The 18,012-nt window shown below is 52.8% G+C and overlaps 3 protein-coding genes across 3 annotated transcripts in view; 1 reads left to right on the top strand and 2 right to left on the bottom strand.

Moving 5' to 3' along the window:
- LOC122165031 (mitochondrial import inner membrane translocase subunit TIM16-like) overlaps window positions 1-547 on the bottom strand; it is a 37,305-nt gene extending 36,758 nt beyond the window's left edge. The window contains exon 1 of the mRNA XM_042827604.1: window positions 474-547. The gene's annotated coding sequence lies outside the window, so the exon portion shown is untranslated. The remainder of the gene's footprint in view (window positions 1-473) is intronic.
- On the top strand, window positions 95-12,795 carry DNAJA3 (DnaJ heat shock protein family (Hsp40) member A3). Its single transcript, XM_042828164.1, has 13 exons — window positions 95-273; window positions 669-964; window positions 1,054-1,178; window positions 1,315-1,398; window positions 2,267-2,473; window positions 3,501-3,653; window positions 4,977-5,124; window positions 5,950-6,014; window positions 6,856-6,984; window positions 7,400-7,515; window positions 8,261-8,358; window positions 10,847-10,951; window positions 11,749-12,795. Exons 1-12 carry the CDS (start codon window positions 95-97, stop codon window positions 10,936-10,938), a joined length of 1,692 nt encoding a protein of 563 aa, XP_042684098.1. The 3' UTR covers window positions 10,939-10,951; window positions 11,749-12,795.
- A 613-nt stretch (window positions 12,796-13,408) lies between these two features.
- NMRAL1 (NmrA like redox sensor 1) lies at window positions 13,409-17,317 on the bottom strand. Its single transcript, XM_042827980.1, has 5 exons — window positions 17,272-17,317; window positions 16,962-17,200; window positions 16,019-16,268; window positions 15,148-15,338; window positions 13,409-13,851 (listed from the first exon to the last, which is right to left on the bottom strand). The coding sequence occupies exons 1-5, from the start codon at window positions 17,309-17,311 to the stop codon at window positions 13,681-13,683; spliced, it is 891 nt and encodes a 296-aa protein (XP_042683914.1). The 5' UTR covers window positions 17,312-17,317; the 3' UTR covers window positions 13,409-13,680.
- Window positions 17,318-18,012: the final 695 nt, after the last annotated feature.

Below are 18,012 nucleotides of genomic sequence, written 5' to 3'. Positions count from 1 at the left end.
GCCGCCCTCAGCCCTGCCCCGCCAGGCCCCGCCCCGCGGCTCGGCTCGGCGCACGGCGGGTTCCCGTTCTGGCAGAGCTGCTCCACACAGCGCGATGTCGGCAGGCCGCCGCTCCGCCCCCAGCAGCGAGCAGAGCCGCCGCGTGCGGCTGTCAGGGAAGCGGAGCCCCGCACCCGCCGTGTCACCCGCCCGTTCCCGTCCCGTCCCGCAGCCCGGTTCCCGCACGGCGCTTAAAGGAGCCGCACCCGCACGGCGCAGCGCGGAGCTCCGTTAGTATCGAGGCACGAAACCGGCACGGCCCTGAGCCGGGTGGCCGAAGGAGCGCAGTGAGGACGGCGCCCTCCTCAGGAATCACGGAACGCGCTGGGCTGAAGGGAGCCGCGCGGCCGCCATCTGCCCGTCCTCTCTCAACCGCACGACCGGGCCCACGCGGGGCCTCGTCTCGCAGGGCACCCCGCGGTCGGAGCCCGTACCTCTGCGAAAGCGCAGCCGCTAACGCGGGCGGAGAGGGAACCGGCAGCGCGGCGGCGTTTGGCGCTAACCACGGAGCGGCCGCCGAGGAGGAGGAGGAGGAGGAGGAGAAGGAGCGGGTAGGAGCGCAACTTCGCCCGCCTGCCGCCCCCTCGCACCTCCGCGCCCTCCTCACGCGTTCCCGCCCCGGCTAACAGCGCTCCGCGCACGCGCAGCACCGCTCGCCCGCCGGCCGCTCCCGCGCACGCTCTCCCTCCTCGCGCACGCGCAGCCCGGCCCGACGTGGCGCAGGCGCAGAGCCGCGCGCGGGCCAAGATGGCGGCCGGGAGCGCCTCGCGCTGGCTCGGGGCCGCCGCCGCCGCCGCCGCCGTCAGGAGCCGCGGGCCGAGGGACGGGCGGCTGCTGCTGGTCTGGATCGTCCGAGGGCTGGGCGCCGCGCCCGGCCCCGCCGCCCGCCGCCTCCTTCAGCCGGGCGCCGGGCCTCAGCACGCGGGTGAGCGGGGAGGAGACGCCGGGCCGCGGTGCCGGTGGTACGGGCTGCCTCACGGCCCCTCCGCTCTGCTCCGTTCTGTTCTCCCGCAGGGACGAAGCGCCTTCCCGCCGCCTCCTTCCACAGCAGCGCGGCCCGTAGCAAGGAGGACTACTACCAGGTGCTGGGAGTGCCGCGCTCCGCCACTCAGAAGGAGATCAAGAAGGCGTACTACCAGGCACGGCACGGCGGCTGCAGCCCCGCAGCGCTGCGCAATGACGGCAGCCTTGCCGGGATGCCGAGTGCTGGGCTTTGCCCCGCGTGCGCTAAACGAAATTGATCCCGTCTCTAATGCTTCTTTTTTCTCCTTTCAGCTGGCAAAGAAATACCATCCTGACACAAACAAGGACGACCCTAAAGCTAAGGAGAAGTTTGCACAGCTGGCAGAAGCCTACGAGGTAACGTGCAGCATTTTGCTATCGTGACAAGGAGAGAAGGTTGGAGCGGCACTTGGATTAGATGGGGGGAGATATTTCCTCCTCTTGCTTGTGTTTGCATGCACAGTGTCAACGTGTTCCATTTTACACTTCAGCAGCTCTGCCCCACTCATCTCTCCAGCAAATGATCTCCCCCACATTTCCAGTGTAGCTAAACATGCTTTCAGCTCCTTCCATTTTTTCTTGCTCTTAGCAGTGAGTGATTGGCATAGAAAGGAAAGATGGTCACTGCAGTGGAATTACATCTTAAATGAGCAAAGAAACAGAACAGTCAGCAGGTAGTGGCTCTTTGAGGAGGGTCCATTGCACTGTGCTCTTTGCCTTGCTTTGTGCTGGCTGTGCCTCTCATGGGCTTCCAAATTCACCCAAGCATTCTTAGCACCAGCTTCTAAGAAATACACGAATGATCACATATGTAAAGTAAGTTATCCTTGCTTATCACAAACTGGTAAGAGTTTGCCATTTTCCTGATGACAAGATAGCACAGAAGAAGGGGCTTTTCATTAACTCATCTGCTTACAAGAGTGGAATGCTCTTCATAGAATCACAGAATGGCCTGGGTTGAAAAGGACTTCAAAAATAATCTAGTTTCATCCCCCCTGCCATGAGCAGGGTCGCCAACCACCAGACCAGGCTGCCCAGAGCCACATCCAGCCTGGATCTGGTCCAGGCTCTTCCTAATGACACAAAGGTTTGAGCATCGTAGCGTTGGTAATGCGGACAGCTTGGAGCTCCCCTGGGGCTGCCTCTGTCCCAGGCAGTGTGCAGGGCTCTCTGGGTTGCCTGGGATCTGAGGAGTGTCCTGATGGCATCGTTCTTTTGCCTAAAGGTGCTGAGTGACGAAGTGAAGCGGAAGCAGTACGATGCTTACGGGACAGCCAGTTTTGATCCTGGTGCAGCAGGTGCTGGTGCTGGGCGCCAGTACTGGAGCAGCGGTCCATCGATTGATCCCGAGGAACTCTTCAGGAAAATCTTTGGAGAGTTTTCAGGATCCTCCTTTGGTGACTTTCAGAATGTCTTCGACCAGCCGCAGGAGGTACGAAACGGGTGCATTTCCTGACGGTGCAAAATGAAAACCACAAAAGCTGGAGTGTGACACTGGGCTGTCACAGAGTGAGCTTCAGCAAAGAGTTTGCTTCTGAGGTGGTCAGCATGTGAGCGTCCTGTTGTAAGGGTGGGAGTGTTTTTGGTAAGCCATGGGATGCATTCTCCACACCGGTATTTTTTTGTGGGCTTCATCTGGTGTTTATTCACACCGATCAGTGCTGCCAAACAGTTTCTATCATTGTAAGGCATCTTTCCTGCTCTGATTTGTTTTACATGTCTGCTTTGTAATGCAATGCTGAAAACCACAGAATGCCTTTAAACTATAAAACGAGCCTTCCAGCATTGGATTTGACTGCTTAATTGGCTGAATTCTTCAACTTAATTGGCTTAACTGCAGCAGAGCTCATTTTAAAACCTATTTCTTGTTCTTTGTACTGCGGCTAAATGCTATTTAAGCACTGACAACCTTGATTCAGGTAATGCCTTCAGAAATGCTTGGTATTCAGTACTTCTGTCTTGACTAGAAATGACTTTTCTATGATAAACAGAAATTCCTGTTGTGGAGTCGTCTTTGCTGATGACTTTCTTTGCTGAGTAAGGAGCTCATTGAGGGAGAGCAGATGCTTTCATTAGGATTGAAAGCCTCTATCTGTCCCCATTGCTGTATTCCCTTTAAATAAAATGCTTGGACGTATTAAAGGCCTTTTCTAAGAACAGAAAAACACAACTTCTGCTTTCCTCTTCTCTATTAAGCCATTCCTTCTACAAAACTGGTATAATCATCACTGCTGTAACGTTTGCCACCCTTTTGTGTCCCTTCTTATTCATATGGAACAGACTCTTTCTTCCCAGAACGAGGCAGAGCACTTCTGCACATGTTGTGCACCCACCTGTTTCTTCTCCCTTCCATTACGTGGATATAATTTAAGCACTGATATTTGGCCAAAACCAATTCTGCTTTGCTTAAGATCCCATCACACATCGGCTGAGGGCTGATGGCAGTGTTTCCTGTACAGTACATCATGGAGCTGACGTTCACACAAGCAGCAAAAGGCGTGAACAAGGAGATCGTGGTGAACATCAACGATGCCTGTGAGCGGTGCAACGGGAAAGGAAACGAACCTGGCACCAAAGTGCAGCGCTGCCACTACTGCAATGGCACTGGCATGGTGAGTCTTAAGAGACAGCTTCTGCTATGCTTTTCTTGGCACGTCACTCCCTTCCACAGTTCCTCATTAACATCATCAGCTTATCTTGGGTGAAGCCAGGCTAACGTGGACTCGATGTCATCTTCACTGGGGATATTTATTTTAAAAGTGTGCTGGCAAGCTAAAAGCAGGACCAGGTCATCTGGCACTGCGTCCAGCCAGCCATATTTATGTGATGTAACAATTCTGAAACTACTTAGGGCTTAAATAGAATACTTTGAATTGAGGGGGCGAGGAGAGAGGAAAGCAAGGATAGTTCTAGGGTAACCACTGAATGAGAAGTCGTTTGCTGCTTAGAGTAAGTGAAGAAATAACTGAGCTTCAGCCTTCAGATTTCTGTGCTTCACAGCGGGAACTGGCAGTCAGTCTGTGACCAGAGTAGGTTCCTGCACAGAGAGGGTGTGGCTGCTCAGAGTGGGAGGCAGGCTTTTCCCACTGTCTCCTCCTGTGTTTCAGCCTGAGGGCTGCCTTTCAGAGTTGGGTCCATAGCTTAGCCTCCATAACTTTTTCCTGGATGGTGGCTGTGGCAATCGGACAGATCAGCATGATAGGAAGAGGTGTTTCACCAGAGATGTAATGACCAATGGATCAGCACAACAAAGAGGTGCTATAAGGGAAGGGAAGAAAATGGCTTACCTGTATCAGAAGACTCCAAGTTCACAGGGGAAAACTCCACCAAGGAGGGCTCTCCATAAAGAGATCCTTCCTCAGAGGCAGTCAGCTTTTAAATAAGGTCTAAGAGAGGTGCAGCCAGGCTCCAGCCCTTCCCATCACGCAGCTGAATTGCCTTCACCTGTGCTCCCTGGGCTGACTGGTCCTTTCCCCAGGTGCTCAATCAGTGGCCCTGGCTCAGTTACCATACAGAGGTAATAATTCATGAAAGTGAATTGCCCTCAGGCTCTTTGGAATACAGATGTTTGTACTGCCTTGTGAATCTGCACTGCAAGGAGCTTCATTCTTGCTTCTGCCTCAAACCCTAGAGGTGAATGTTGCCTCACTTCACCTGGCCATGACATGCTTGCTCATAGTTGTGATGGTTTTCAGTGGAAACCAGATATGATTCTGATATGACAACTGAATCTGACCCAGCTTCTGACAAGTATCTTTGGATTTCTGAGCCACTTACCTTCTCCATCCCTACAGTGCTATCACTGAACTGCCCTATCAGGTTTGTGCTATCAGCAGAGCCCAGATATGCTTGCCCAGTCGCTGGTGTGGAAGTGAGAAGTACCATCTTGGTAGCAAATATCTGTATGATCATTTGTGACCTGTTTTCTTCCCTAGGAAACAATAAACACAGGCCCTTTTGTAATGCGCTCTACGTGCCGAAGATGTGGAGGTCGTGCTTCCATCATCACAACTCCGTGCGTGGTGTGCCGAGGGACAGGGCAAACCAAACAGAGGAAGACAGTGATAGTTCCTGTGCCAGCTGGTCAGTGTTGGGTTGGTGTGCTGCTGTCTGTTACGCTGAACACAGTTCTTTCCACGAGGCTGTGAGGCACTTACCTGTAAAGTGTGGCTTTCTCTGCCAGCTGCGGGTGTCAAAGCAATATAAAGATGTTTTGCTTTGGGGAAGTTATCTTAAGAACAAAGCAGACTGATAGCTTGGTCATTGAAAGTGTTCATGATGAGAAACTTTCTGACCGTGCATTCGTACGTGGTAGATAAAAATGTTTGCCCCTTTTGGAGCTGAAGTTCTGGTTCCTGTATGGATCCTTCTAGACAAGTTTTGAAGAGTGAAACTTTCAAAAGATTTGGTCAACTTGCATTTCCCTTTGTTCTGGATGAAATTAGTGGGGATGGGAATCTTGAAAGCCTTCGCTTAGCTCAGAAAAGTTTGCTGTTTGCTTTTGTCAGCGGAAGGAAAAAAAAGAAAAAGGAGCAGTGGGACTGAAGGCTTGATGCCTTGGGACTGCCCTGAGCAGCAGCATGGAGCTCTCCAGTAGCTTGCAGAGGCTGCCCAGTATGCCTCAGTCTGATGCATTTCCTAGAAGAATTCTGTAGGGCTTGAGGTTATGAAGCTGGGAAGGGGCGCCCCTCTGCTTGGCAGCAGCAATCTGAGGCACAGCCGTGTGCTGCTGCACCTCCCAGACTGGGGCTTGCTGTGCTTTCTGCTGGCAGTCTTGTGCCTCTGCTCCTCAGGTGCTGCTGAGGTGGGATGGCAGGGGGTCTGAGCAGAAAAGCTGCAGGAATTGCAGTAGCACGTGGGTTACAACACGAAATAACTTTCCTCTCTCTCCCCTCTTCCTGCTTGCAGGTGTTGAGGATGGGCAGACAGTTCGGATGCCTGTAGGCAGGAAGGAAATTTTCATCACCTTCCGGGTGCGTATTGTTACTAATGCTGTATTTTATTCCCTTCACAACTGTGAGGGAAGTCTGGCAGGAGAAAGCAAGTGATCCTTTGAAACAGCTGAGGTAATGTGATCCATGTGAGCTTGCAGAAGATGTGCATTGTAATGTTCATTCTGCTGCTCAGGAGCTGTGCTGCTTGTTCCAGGATGAGGCCTTCATGGTCGTGTGCATCCAAATACAGAGCAGGTTCTCAGTGCTGTGAGATTTCGATGTGGAGATCTGAAGGAGCTTTCAGCTTGCAGTGCCCAGCAGGGCTGCAGGAGTGCACGCAGGAGGCTGGGGGGTCAATTGTCCTTTTGCAGATTTGCATTAAGTGCTGCTTTGCACACTCGTTGTAGCTGGGGCCCTCTTCTCCTGCAGGTGCCCTGTTATATGCACCTCTGTCTATGAGAACTTTTTCCATCACCTTCGTGGTGCAGTAGAATTTAATTCTCTTCCAGCTTGTGAAGCTACTACAGAAGTTCTTGCCTTCCTTCTCTGGCTTTCCCTTTTTCAGGGTCCTGGACAAGACAGTGTCATCTTTGTGTCTGCAGAATGGCACTGACTGTAATGAACTAACAAACAGGATTAGTGGGGGAGTTGCAGAGACAAGCAGACATACTCCCAAATCTCTGGCTAATTAGAGTTATGTAATGATCTGTGTTTTTACAAAAGACTGAACATTAAGCTAAACTTCTTAGTCATGACCATGGATGTTAAGAATATGACTGCTGCTTTCTGGTATGTTTTCTGCTGAGATCTTTCAAAGCAGTTTACCTTGTTACCTTTGTGTTGTTCTGCTCACTGTGTTGTGGAATTACCTGCCTTTTAGGTTCAAAAAAGTTCAGTGTTCAGAAGAAATGGAGCAGATATCCACTCTGACCTCCTTATTTCAGTAGCACAGGCTGTTCTGGGAGGGACAGCCAGATGCCAAGGCTTGTACGAGACGATCAATATCACAGTAAGTAGCGTGGAAGAGCTCTGCCATCAATCAGTGTGGGGCATCAGAGCCTTTTCCTTTTCTGTAAAGATGCTGTAAATCTGAGTCTATCAAGATCAGCTTTCAGACTTGTTAAGGATTGAGTGTCAGGTAGTTTGTGACCTGCTTTGGTCACACCTTTACAGCTCGCTGTAGGGAAGGAGGGGCTGGATGGATTGCTGGACAAATCCCATCTAATACCTTCTAAACTGTGCTGGGTTCTTTTACTCTGTCCTGAAAAAGCTTTTCCATCAGTACTGATGGAAATTCGCCACTGATGTACCAGGTCTGCCATCTTATTTTGAATCTTGCTAGAGAAATAGTTAATTATGATAAACATGTAATAACTATATACATGCATACAGTGGAGTAATGAATGTGGCACCTCTGTTCACAGATTCCCCCTGGTATTCAGCCAGACCAGAGAATTCGAATGAGTGGGAAAGGCATCCCCAAGGTTAACAGTTATGGCTACGGAGACCACTACATTCACATAAAGATCAAAGTTCCTCAGTAAGTAATGCAAGTTTCTGTGAAGTCTTCAGCTGTTTGCAAGAAATTGGGCTCGGGAAGATTTTATGAGGATTTCTCACTGCTTTATCAAGATCTGTTTTGAGTCTTCCTTGGACAGTTACCTTAACTTCTCTGCTTTTTATTCTAACGTGAAACATTCTCTTTTGTAATTGTAATTTGGCAACCCAGCTGTAAGCAATCCTAAACCCCAGAAATACGTAGGTAGCCCCATACCTGCATGGTATTGGTGTTCATGGTGTTCATGGAGAACTGCCAACTTCTGTCAGGATCCCAGTGACGTAGATCAGCGTTCTGGCTTCTGACACGTCTGTGCTCTTAAAACCATAGCTTACAAGTCCTCAGAAGGTTGTTGCCTGACACCGACTGCCCTCTGCTTGTGTAGCAAAGCAAACTCTTCAGCTTACGTTGTGCTAGTCAGCCAAGGAATGGATTCCCTGAGCTCTGCCCTAAGATGTTCCATTGCAGCTCCACGCAGTTCCTCTCAGCACTTCAAGAGATTTTGGGTTTTTTGGTGAAAAGTAGTGGGTCACATCCATCCCACTGGGCTGATTTATAGATTGCTCACATGAGAGCACCATAGGGATTCTCAGTGAATGCCAAGAGTGTTCGTCTCTACTGCCAGTAGCTGCCTCCTGTGCTTGCTGCCAGAGGAGCCTAAGGAAACGTGCAGATACGTTTGTCTCCAAAGGCAGCCATTACCAGTGCTTCTGTCTTTGACCTGCAGGAGGCTGACGGATCGCCAGAGAGCCTTAATGATGAGCTATGCTGAGGATGAGACAGACGTGGATGGCACAGTGAATGGAGTCACAAACACAGCATCAGGTGAGCTGTGGGAATGAGCGTCCCTTCCCCATGGAGCTGGTGTTGGTTTGCTCAGTGCCTCCTGAGGGCTCAGGCCCAGGAAGGTGAGCTGAGGTGGCGTTCAGGCGGTGTTGGCAGCACAAGCTGCCAAGCACGTTATTTTAGAAATCATTCCAGTGTGATGCTGATAGGCTGCAGCATAAAACAAAGAAGCACCCTCTTCCCAGGAAGCATTACTCTGCTATTCACTGGGCAGAGTCTTTGTGACCGAGGAGTAGGTATTGAAATACTGCAGGGTCCCAACAAGATCTGGTGAGTCTCACTACAGTGATGGACGCCTTCTACTGCCTGCTCTCACCCCTGTGCCAGTGGTAACTTCTTCACTGCAGAGGAGGAGAAGGGAATGTGCTTCAGGCCAGCTCTCTGCATAAGAGAATCAGTTCTTCTCAGTGCTTGCTTCTGCCTGCAGTGGGATGTTTCTCCTTGAAAGCTGAAGGGGAACATTGCTGTCAAGGTTGCTCTGAGCCACACTCTGTGCACGTGGGGAAGCCTTGGATAGAAATGTTCATTGGTGCTGATGTTGGCTGTAGTCAGCAGGCAGCACCAAGCAGGTAGAGATCATGCAGTTAGCTGAGAGCTTTGTAAGGCTGCATTTTTGGCTCCAGATTAAAAAGCTGGATCCAGCAATTGTGTCTCAACTCAGTAGGTCTCCACTGAAACCCATCTGGCATCAGTAGCAGCTGTTCTGCTCACAGAGAAGCAAAGTCACTTCTGACACGTTCTTGGCAATATCAGGCTAAGTATCTGCAGGTAGACTAATAATCACATACAGAAAGAAGAGTTGAGCTCACCCAGCTGATCAAGGAGCTCCCTGGTTACACAGCACTCTTCAGGAAGCAGCCAAGGTCCAGGGGATGCTCTTCCTTTAGTGGCTGGCCCTTCTATGAGCCCTGGAGGGATCTGCCCTACCTTGGCCCCCTTCTGGTCACATAGGAAGCACAGGTGCAAACAATTCCTGTGCTCCCTGGGCCAGCTACACCCCTTCACCAGGTGCTCAATCACCAGTTCAAGCTGTTGCCTTGCAGTTTCCTTACAGCAACTAAAGACAAAATATATGTTGAACAGTCAGGAAAGGCAAGGTTTGATCTTTTCTGCTAACAAACCAATGTTTTCTTTGCTCATACTGGAACAGTGAGCTTTTTAATGCCTTATAGACTGTGGTTTGTTCTTGTATGAAACCAAAATGGGCATTTATGACTGTGTGCTGCTAGGCAAAGGAGGCCGTGAAAGCTGCCTGGATCCTGGAAACTCAGGTCTTCTCAGCATCACATGCCAAAACCTGAGGATGTAGGCTGAAGTTCAGGATATTGGAAGGTGCAATGAGCTACACTTCCCAATCTTTTATAGTGCTTTGATAGCACAGAACTTAATGGGGTTGTTTTTTCCACTGCAAGTAAACATTAGAGATCAATCTTGAGAGGAAGGGCAGAGATCTGTTAAACACAGTTAAGCAACAAGTTGGATTAAAAGCAGTGCCAGTAGTTTGCAGTTTAGGGACAGGCTGCTGCTGAACACTTATCCTTGTTCAGGGAGGCAGAAAGTGCCCTGAGCAGATGGAGGCACGTTGTGCCACAGGCCTGAGCATTTCACAGCATTGCATCAGCGTGAGCTCGAGAGGCAGCTGGGGGAGGATGGGGAGGGCTGGGCTTTGTGTCCTCTGCGCAGAGAAAGCTTGAGGAAGATCTGGGTTTTTTGTTATTGACAAACTGTAGATAAATCAGAGTGGCAAATAATGTTGGGTTTTGGTGTTTTTTTCTTGCTGTGGCCACTTCTCAGGACTCTTTCTAAATAAGAAGGACTTGCTGGCTGCTGCCAGTTAGATTCCTTATGCAGACATATGTTCTGAAATACCTGTAGCCTTCTTCATTTTAGCCTGAGTTCAGTTTCTCCTTGAGGCACGAGAATGGCTTGTGACAGGCTCCTGCTGTGGTTTCACACTGCTTTGCAGCAGTGATGGCACAGGCAGTGAAGCGTGGGGACACAGGCCATTTCGGGGGCTGCCATGCAGGTCTTTGTTCCGTCAGGCGACGTCCATCTGTAGTGAAGTCACCAGCTTGCTTTCAGTGACAGACTCTCACTACTTCCACGCTTGTGTTCAAAGCCTGTCCGGCCCCTGACTTAAATGTGCAGCACAGGAGTTCCGTTGCTGGTTGGAGGGATGGGAAGAGGGCAGGGACCAGGGTCATTCATCTCTCAGAGTTCTGGGCTCCAGGCTGTGCAGCACTTTTCACTGCAAGTGCTCCCAGTCCTGCTGCTCACTGCCAGGCAGGTGCTGGCGGCCCCTCATGGTCAGAGGTGTCCAAGTGTGAGCATGCTGGCAAAACCAGGCGGCTCGACCATTCCCAGTCTGGAATAACTCTCTCCCTTTGTCAGGGGTGTTGGCTGCTGGTGGGAGGTGGAGCAGGCTGAGGAATGTTTCTGATTGCAGCCCTTTGCTGTTTGTGTCCAGGTGGCAGGGCCACGGCTAGTGCTGACAGGCCTGAGGCTGAGGAGAACAAGGAGGGATTCCTTTCCAAACTTAAGAAAATGTTTAGTTCCTGATACCCCATCTGAGGTAGGAAGGCTCTTACATTTTGTCGTCGTCTTTCCCCCACACTAAGCAGAATTTGCTGTTCTTGAGAGGTAGAAGAAGCAAAAGTACAGCATTGCTTCTTACTTAGCCTCAGGCCTTCCAGCCACTGATGTGAGAAGCCCTAGCTGTCCTGTGTGACAGGAGAGAAAAGCCAGAAACCAAACTGCATCATGGCTGCACCAAAGGGGAAATGCTGGATCCATCCACAGGCAGGTGGTTGGCCTCTCCTGCAGCCCTGCTTCCACGAAGGGCTGTGCCTGATTCAATGCACTGGGGGTGTTTTGGTGAGCTGGTGAACCAGGGCTGGGCACTGCTGCTGCCATGCAGGAGCTTGCTGGGAGGCACGGCTGGGCCTGCAGTGCTTCCAGTGCTGGTCCTCAGGCTGGGCTCACCCCTACTGGAGACTGAGAGCACCAGAACCTGCCAGGAAGGATCAGCTGTCCTGGAAAGCACAACAAAGCCCGTGTCACACAAACAAGCAGTGTTGTAGCTTGGGGCCCAGCTACCTTTAATTGGTGTTGGGGTGCTGTAAGGGAGCTCTGCAGGCTTGAAAACATCTCTTCAGCCATAGCAGACTGGTGTTCTGGATTCCAGGGTCTCAGCTCAGCTTCCTCTCACTGTCAGCTCCAAGTTCATCTTAGCTGTAACTAATGAAGCGTGACTGCAGTTTGTGTGTGAGATGCTCTCACTCCTGTGCCTGTAAGACAGTCTGGAGGGGCTGTGCACTTCAGGCTGATGCGTTCAGGAAAACCTTAGCATTTTGCTTGCTTCACTTGCAGGGAAACGTTCTACTGGAAACTGAGAGCCAGCAGCAGCACATCATCTAAGCAGTTGGGGATGAATCCTGGCAGCAGGCACTGGAGTGAAGGATGTCAGTCAGTAGCACACTGAGAATCCCAGCTGGAGAGGCCACAAACCACTGAGGCACCAACAACCATCATGATACAGAAGCAACCCGCTGTCCTAGGAAATGGTAACGAAGGAAAATGCCAGCTCTGCAGTAACGGAGATATTTCTTGAGGCTGCTCCACTGTCCCTGATGCCACTGGAAGTTCATTTGTTAATAATAGTAAAAAATTGTTCAGAATCCAAAGCAGTGGAAATGTGAAATAAAAATTGTCCATCCAGCACGGAGCAGTTTGCTGTATGGAGCCTGAGATTGCTGCTGCTCACTCAGGTGCCCTCATGAACGCTAGATGTGCTGTGTCAGCTTGGCACCGTGTGTTTTCTCCTAGGAGGTTTGGTGCATCAGTGACTTCTAACAGTGTCTTCTGACACAATCTCCCTTTTGCTGGGCTGTCAGAGCCCAGCTGCCCTGGCTTCCTCAGCAGCTCTGGGGGTTCTTAGTCCTGCTCATTTCCTGCAGTGATGGAATCCGTGCTTTGCCTCAGGTTTCCTTCCACACCCGCCCCAATTAACTGAAGTCACAGCGCAGACAGCGTTGCTCCTGAAAGGGTGAAAGTTAATCACCGACCTCTTTGCCAGTTTGTCCAAACTATTTTATTACATTAGCACAACACCCACAGCATAAATGATTGGTCAAAAAGTCATTGTTGCTACATGTGAGAACAGAGGTGGAGTGGATCGCCCCTTCCAGGCGGAGTTGAGCTCTTGCAGTGAGTATTTTCATGGTTAGTGTAGCCTGCTGTTTGCTGTGCTGTGCAGGCACCATCACCCACAAACTGATCGGTCAGTTCAACGAGAACGTCGCAGCCCTGCCCTTAATTTGCTGAAATAAAGCACGCGTTGCCTCCTGATTAAACTGTCTGTAAAGTGATTCTGTATTCATGTAAATAAGATGGACTTGATAAAGATATTTAACATTCGCCGTGCTTTGCTGCCTTGTTTACTCTTCACACCTCCTTCCTCTGCTGGTTTGGCTGTTACAGGGCTGAGAGGGCAAGGCTAGATAACACAGCATCTGTCTCACGGCTGCAGCTGATCTTAAGCACAACAGCCATGTCCCAGAGCTCTAATCCAAGTGATGCCTTTGGGGGGATGGTGAGGAAAGCTTTGTAAATGAGTCTTAAATGTGAAGGTTGGGCCATCTGGCAGAAGTTCTACTCGGCTAACGAGGGTGGTGTTTGAAATTGGTCCTGGAAGTCCAGAGGCCAGGCTGCAGCTGCTGAGAGCTGCCTAGCTTGAGGAATTCGGCTGTCGGCAGAAGCCTGGCAGCACAGCTGCTGGGTTACACAGCACAGTACCCTCAGTGCTGGCAGCGAGGCTAAGGACACCTCTTTGCCAGGGTGATGCTAACACAGGGCACCATCTCTGCAAGTGTGCTGCAATTCCTGCTGGCTCACCTGTGGTGCCTGAACGCGGTCCAAGGAGAAACCAGAGCTGCTTTTGGGTACCTGGAATGTCTAAGAGAAGGCACTGCTTTTCTGGGCATAGAGCTGCTGACATTTGAGTGCACCACTCAATGTTGCTCAATGTGCTTAGAGCTGCCTAGGAAAAGTGATCCTGAGAAATTAAGCCACCACCCCATAGACAGGAAAACACCCCAAATCACTGAGCACCTCCCTGAAGATAGTGTGTAAAGTAGTGCTTCTCCCACCTGTCTGGAAGCAGTCTCCACCAAGCAGGGTGGCTACAGGTGCAGCACAGCTCTTCCCACCTCCCCAACAGCACGCTGCTCCTATGGGGCAGCCCCCAAGCACTGAGTCAGCTGCATGGCTCACGGCCAGGATCCTGCTATGGAGAACAAAAGGTCAGAAAGCAGCCTTGTTGTCTGCCAGCCACTGCTGGAAGGTGCGGGCCTTGGGGTTGAGTTTCATGGTCAGCTCCACATTGCGGTCTGGCTTCAGGGCATAGAAACGGAACATTTCAGCCAGCTCCTTCGCTCCAGGGAAGCCAAGTTTCTCGTACTCCTCTGGGGTGATCTGCAAAGAGAATTGAGCAAAAACAGTCTCCATAAGACACAGTCTGCTGGGGCCTTTCCCTTACACCATGCAGGGAAGCTGAAGAGGACTGCGTTAATTGACACTGGAGAGGGGGGATCTGCTGCTCAGCAAGTCCATTTAGTTAAGTTTGTATAAAGCAAACGGCAGCCCTGTGGGCAGAAGGGGTGTGTGTAGGGGAAATCATGCAGCACAGATGCTCAGGCACTTTCCATGTTCCCCAGCTGCCTCCCAAACCCACAACCATTCGGCAAGGCAGCATCACCGAGCCCAACCTGCTCCGTGCCAGCACAGCCAGTCAGGGCTGGGGGTCAGTGCAGCCACCAGGAGCTCCTTCCTGCCCCAAGGCCATGGCTGAGCCCCTCTAGAAACATTGCTTGAGGTATCTGGGGAGAGCCCAAGCACCTCAGGCTGCCAACTGGTCCCACAGGACATGCTGTCCCTGCCTGAATCACTGTTTCTGCACTGTGCTGAAGCCTTTAGGTGGCCTGGGAACAAAAGGGCTGCTCGTCTGTCCCAGGGAGAGGAGAATCTACAAAGAGCATCTGAGGTGTTCTGTCCTCCAAGCAGAAAGCTGCTGCATAACCTGCCTGTTTTAACAGCTGCTCAAGTACAGCAGCACAACCAAAGCACAAAGAAATAAAAGAAAGCTCAAGAGGCACTGAGAGTCACCGTGACAGAGGCTTTGGGCTAAGAGGTGCTGAAGGGATGGGCAAGCAAATACCTTTTTTCTAAGTGCCCAGCCCCAGTAACAATCACCCTACGGGGGCAGCGCCTGGAGACCTCACACCTCTGTTATCCCTCAGTCAAGCAAAACCTGTCCACAAATGAGTCATCACAATGACAGGGCAGTTTCAGCCCTAGCACGCATTCCTAGCGGCACACGGACAGCAGGGCATATCCTGGACTGAGCAGTGGGCTGTAACAAACCCATACAGGGGGCTGTAAGGGCCCTCCAGCCCAGCAGCTCTTGATGCTGACACAGGTGAGGAGCTGAAACTGTGCCAGGGCAGGGGCAGCAATTTGCTGCAGCTGTCCATGCTCAGACCCTCAACCAGAGCCCACGCCATTCCACGCCAACAGGAGAGGCTGAGTGTGCTCCTACACCACCACCACTTCCACCAGCAGCAGCCCGGCAGACACAGAGCACCCCACTGCTGAAAAGGCAGGGGATCATCCACCCACTGCCCCAGCCCCTCCTTCAAGGCAGGCTGCAGGGCTGTGATCCAGCTTCCCTCCACCTCGAGAGCATCAAACACGCCGAGGGACACTTCCTACCTTGGAGTCTTCCACGGTCTTGCCTGTCTGCTGGGAGAAGGCAGCAGCATACTCCGCCACAGTGAGCTTGCCAGTGCTGAGCCCGATCACTTGGCCTATGTACTGCTCTGGGGACTTCAGCAGGCTGAGCACAATGGGCCCCAAATCCTCCACCGCCATCCCATCCATGGGGGTGTCCCCCATGGGCAGTCCTGTAGGGGAGAGATTGATCCCAGTCAGAGCAGTGCCAGGGAGCCCAGGATACACAGCCTGAGATTTTGGCACCCGGCCTCTGAACACAAGGTGAGGAAAAGCCAATGCATTGGCATTCCAAACCACAGATGCACCCGCTGGGCTGAGCAAGGAGATCATTGTCCCTACAGCCAGAGCAGCATCGTGACTTGCCTGTTAGTGCAGTCTGCCCTCCAACCTCCACAGGTCACAGCAGAGGGTGCTGGGGTATTCCACGACACCCTGGGACCTGCAGAGAAGCCCCCAGCTCCTCACACAGCACTGGGGTCTCACTATCTTCTTGCAGACCTCCAAACAGGCCCAAAGGACCGCAGAGCAGCCACAACTTGCTGCTGTCAAACCAGGACATGCCCCTTTCTGCTCCCCATCAGTTTGCAGTGGTGCTCTGAGTACCCTAGCAAAACACCAGCCAACAAGACACTGTGGCACATACTGGTGCTCAGATTTTCAGCTTCCATGCAGGGCTGGACCACTACCTTGGGTAAATCCCCAGCCAGCGGGGGCAGAAGCACACAGGGTTATGGTCACGCTGCTCACTGCGGAGAAGCCCACAGGAGGGACAGTTTCTCCAGCCCAGGAAGCGTGGCGCACACTGGAAGCACTAGAGATCTGAGCTGCAGAGCTAGCGGTCCCATCTTACCCAGTAAAAACTTGTCTCCCTGCGGGGCCTTCTGGGGTTTGAAGCTGGAGAGGAAATTCTCAAAGTAGAACGGCAGTCGGACGGTCGTGGTGGGCACATTGACTGCACGGAAATATTCCTCCACCACTCCTTTGCCATCGAAGTGGAGCACCTCCAGGTGGCCCTTGGTCAGCTGCTTCACGTTCTCCAGGCCGCTGTACACCATGTGCTGCAAACCCAGGCGCTTCGACAGGTCAGCAAGACGCTTCCCCTGCGTGAAGCCACAGAGCCATGAGGAGCGGCACGGCTCCCTTGGCGCACACACAGGCTCTCATCCCCACACACCTCTTTGCTCTCCGTTGCACCGGGCAGGAGGGCAGTGCCCAATACACCAGCTGTGCAAGCTCCTCAGCACCTGCTATCCTGAGCTGGCAGGTGGACACAGGCCTGAGCACAGCCAGCAGCCTGGCCAGGTGGAGCTGAATCCTGTGCCAACATCACCCTGCACCACGAGGAGCAGGAACCTCTGAGCTCCTCCAGCAAGCACACAAACACCAGCCCTGAGAACCTGCCCTAGCAAATCTTATCTTCCAAAACCATAAGCCTGCCCTGGGGTGAATTCCTCCTATTGGGAATGGCTTTGGGATTTCTGATTCTACAGCACGTTTTGGCCCCAGCGCTGCAAGTGCAGCAGAGCACAGACAGCTGCGGCTCAGCACAGGGAGGCTCTGGAGGCAGCCTGCCAACCCCTGGGCACAACTATGTACCAAATCTTGTGGCATCCAGCTGCTCCCTGATGGCACCAGATCTTGGAGCCACAGCTACGAGGAAACAGAGGAGAGCCCAGCCTTGCACAGACCGGGACCCGATTCCTTCATGAGCCCTCATCTCTTTCCCAGCCCGGAAGCCCACACCAGGGCAAGGCTGCACCGCTCTCCCAGCCCGTGTTAAAGCACGCCGGTACCTGCGCGATTTCCTTCTCCTTGCTGCAGTGCTCCCAGAAGTTGGTCACCACGAAGGCTCCGTACGCGCCCTCCAGGGCTTCCTCCAGAGTCCGCTCATCGTCCTGGTCCGCCCGCACCAGCTGTGCGCCCCGTCGCCGCAGCTCCACCGCCTCCTTCCTGCCGGGGCTGCGGGTCACCGCGCGCACCACGAACGCGCCGTCCTCCAGCAGCGCCCGCGCCACCGAGCCGCCCTGCGCCCCTGCGGGGAGAGCCGCGCAGTGAGGAGCCGCGCAGCGAGGAGCCGAACCGCAGCCCCGGCCCCGCACTCACCGGTGGCTCCGAACACCACGATCAGCTTCTTGGCGGCCATGGCGAGCTGCGGGGCGAGAAGAGCAGCCCGTGTAAGACTGAGCCTTCCTCGGCGGCGCTGCTCCGGGCACGGACAGCGAGGCTCGGCGGGACGCGCACCTCGAACACCGATCGGCTCGATGCGATCGGCTCCGCCTGGCTCACGCCCTGATGCTTTCGTTCGGCTCCGCCCGGATACATTCGGCTCCGTTCGGCTCGGCTCGGCTCGGCTGGGCTGCGTTCGGCTCCGTTCGGCTCCTTTCGGCTCCGTTCGGCTCGGCTCGGCTGGGCTCCGTTCGGCTCCTTTCGGCTCCGTTCGGCTCGGCTCGGCTGGGCTCCGTTCGGCTCTGTTCGCCTCGGCTGCGCCGCCTTCGGCTCCACTCGGCTCTGCTCGTCCCCTCCTGGCTGTACCTTCAGCTCCGAAGACGTTCTCTAAGCTTTCTCAGACATTAGACCAAGTGAATGATTTTGGTTCAGCTCGCAATACGTTTCCTTAAAGTTTAAGCAAATCTTGGCAGAAGTGATTTCGTCCTTTATTTATTTTGGCAAGTGCTGAAGTCTGGTATAGAAAGTTGGAAAAGAATAATGGAAAGAGTTGCTTTCTGCATGGCTGAACGCTGTGTGTACATAGGAGTTGGCCCTGCTTGAGCCCTGACTTGCTGTCCTCGCTCCTATATGTGCTAGGTGTGCCTTCACCCTCAGTGCTTTCAGCTTTGGGTGTGC

The sequence above is a fragment of the Centrocercus urophasianus genome, unplaced genomic scaffold (genome assembly GCF_019232065.1).
Source record: "Centrocercus urophasianus isolate 14NV4802_14NV808 unplaced genomic scaffold, USGS_Curo_1.0 seq_29, whole genome shotgun sequence".
Classification (NCBI taxonomy): Eukaryota; Metazoa; Chordata; class Aves; order Galliformes; family Phasianidae; genus Centrocercus; species Centrocercus urophasianus.
This window is presented reverse-complemented; position numbering and strand designations above follow the sequence as displayed.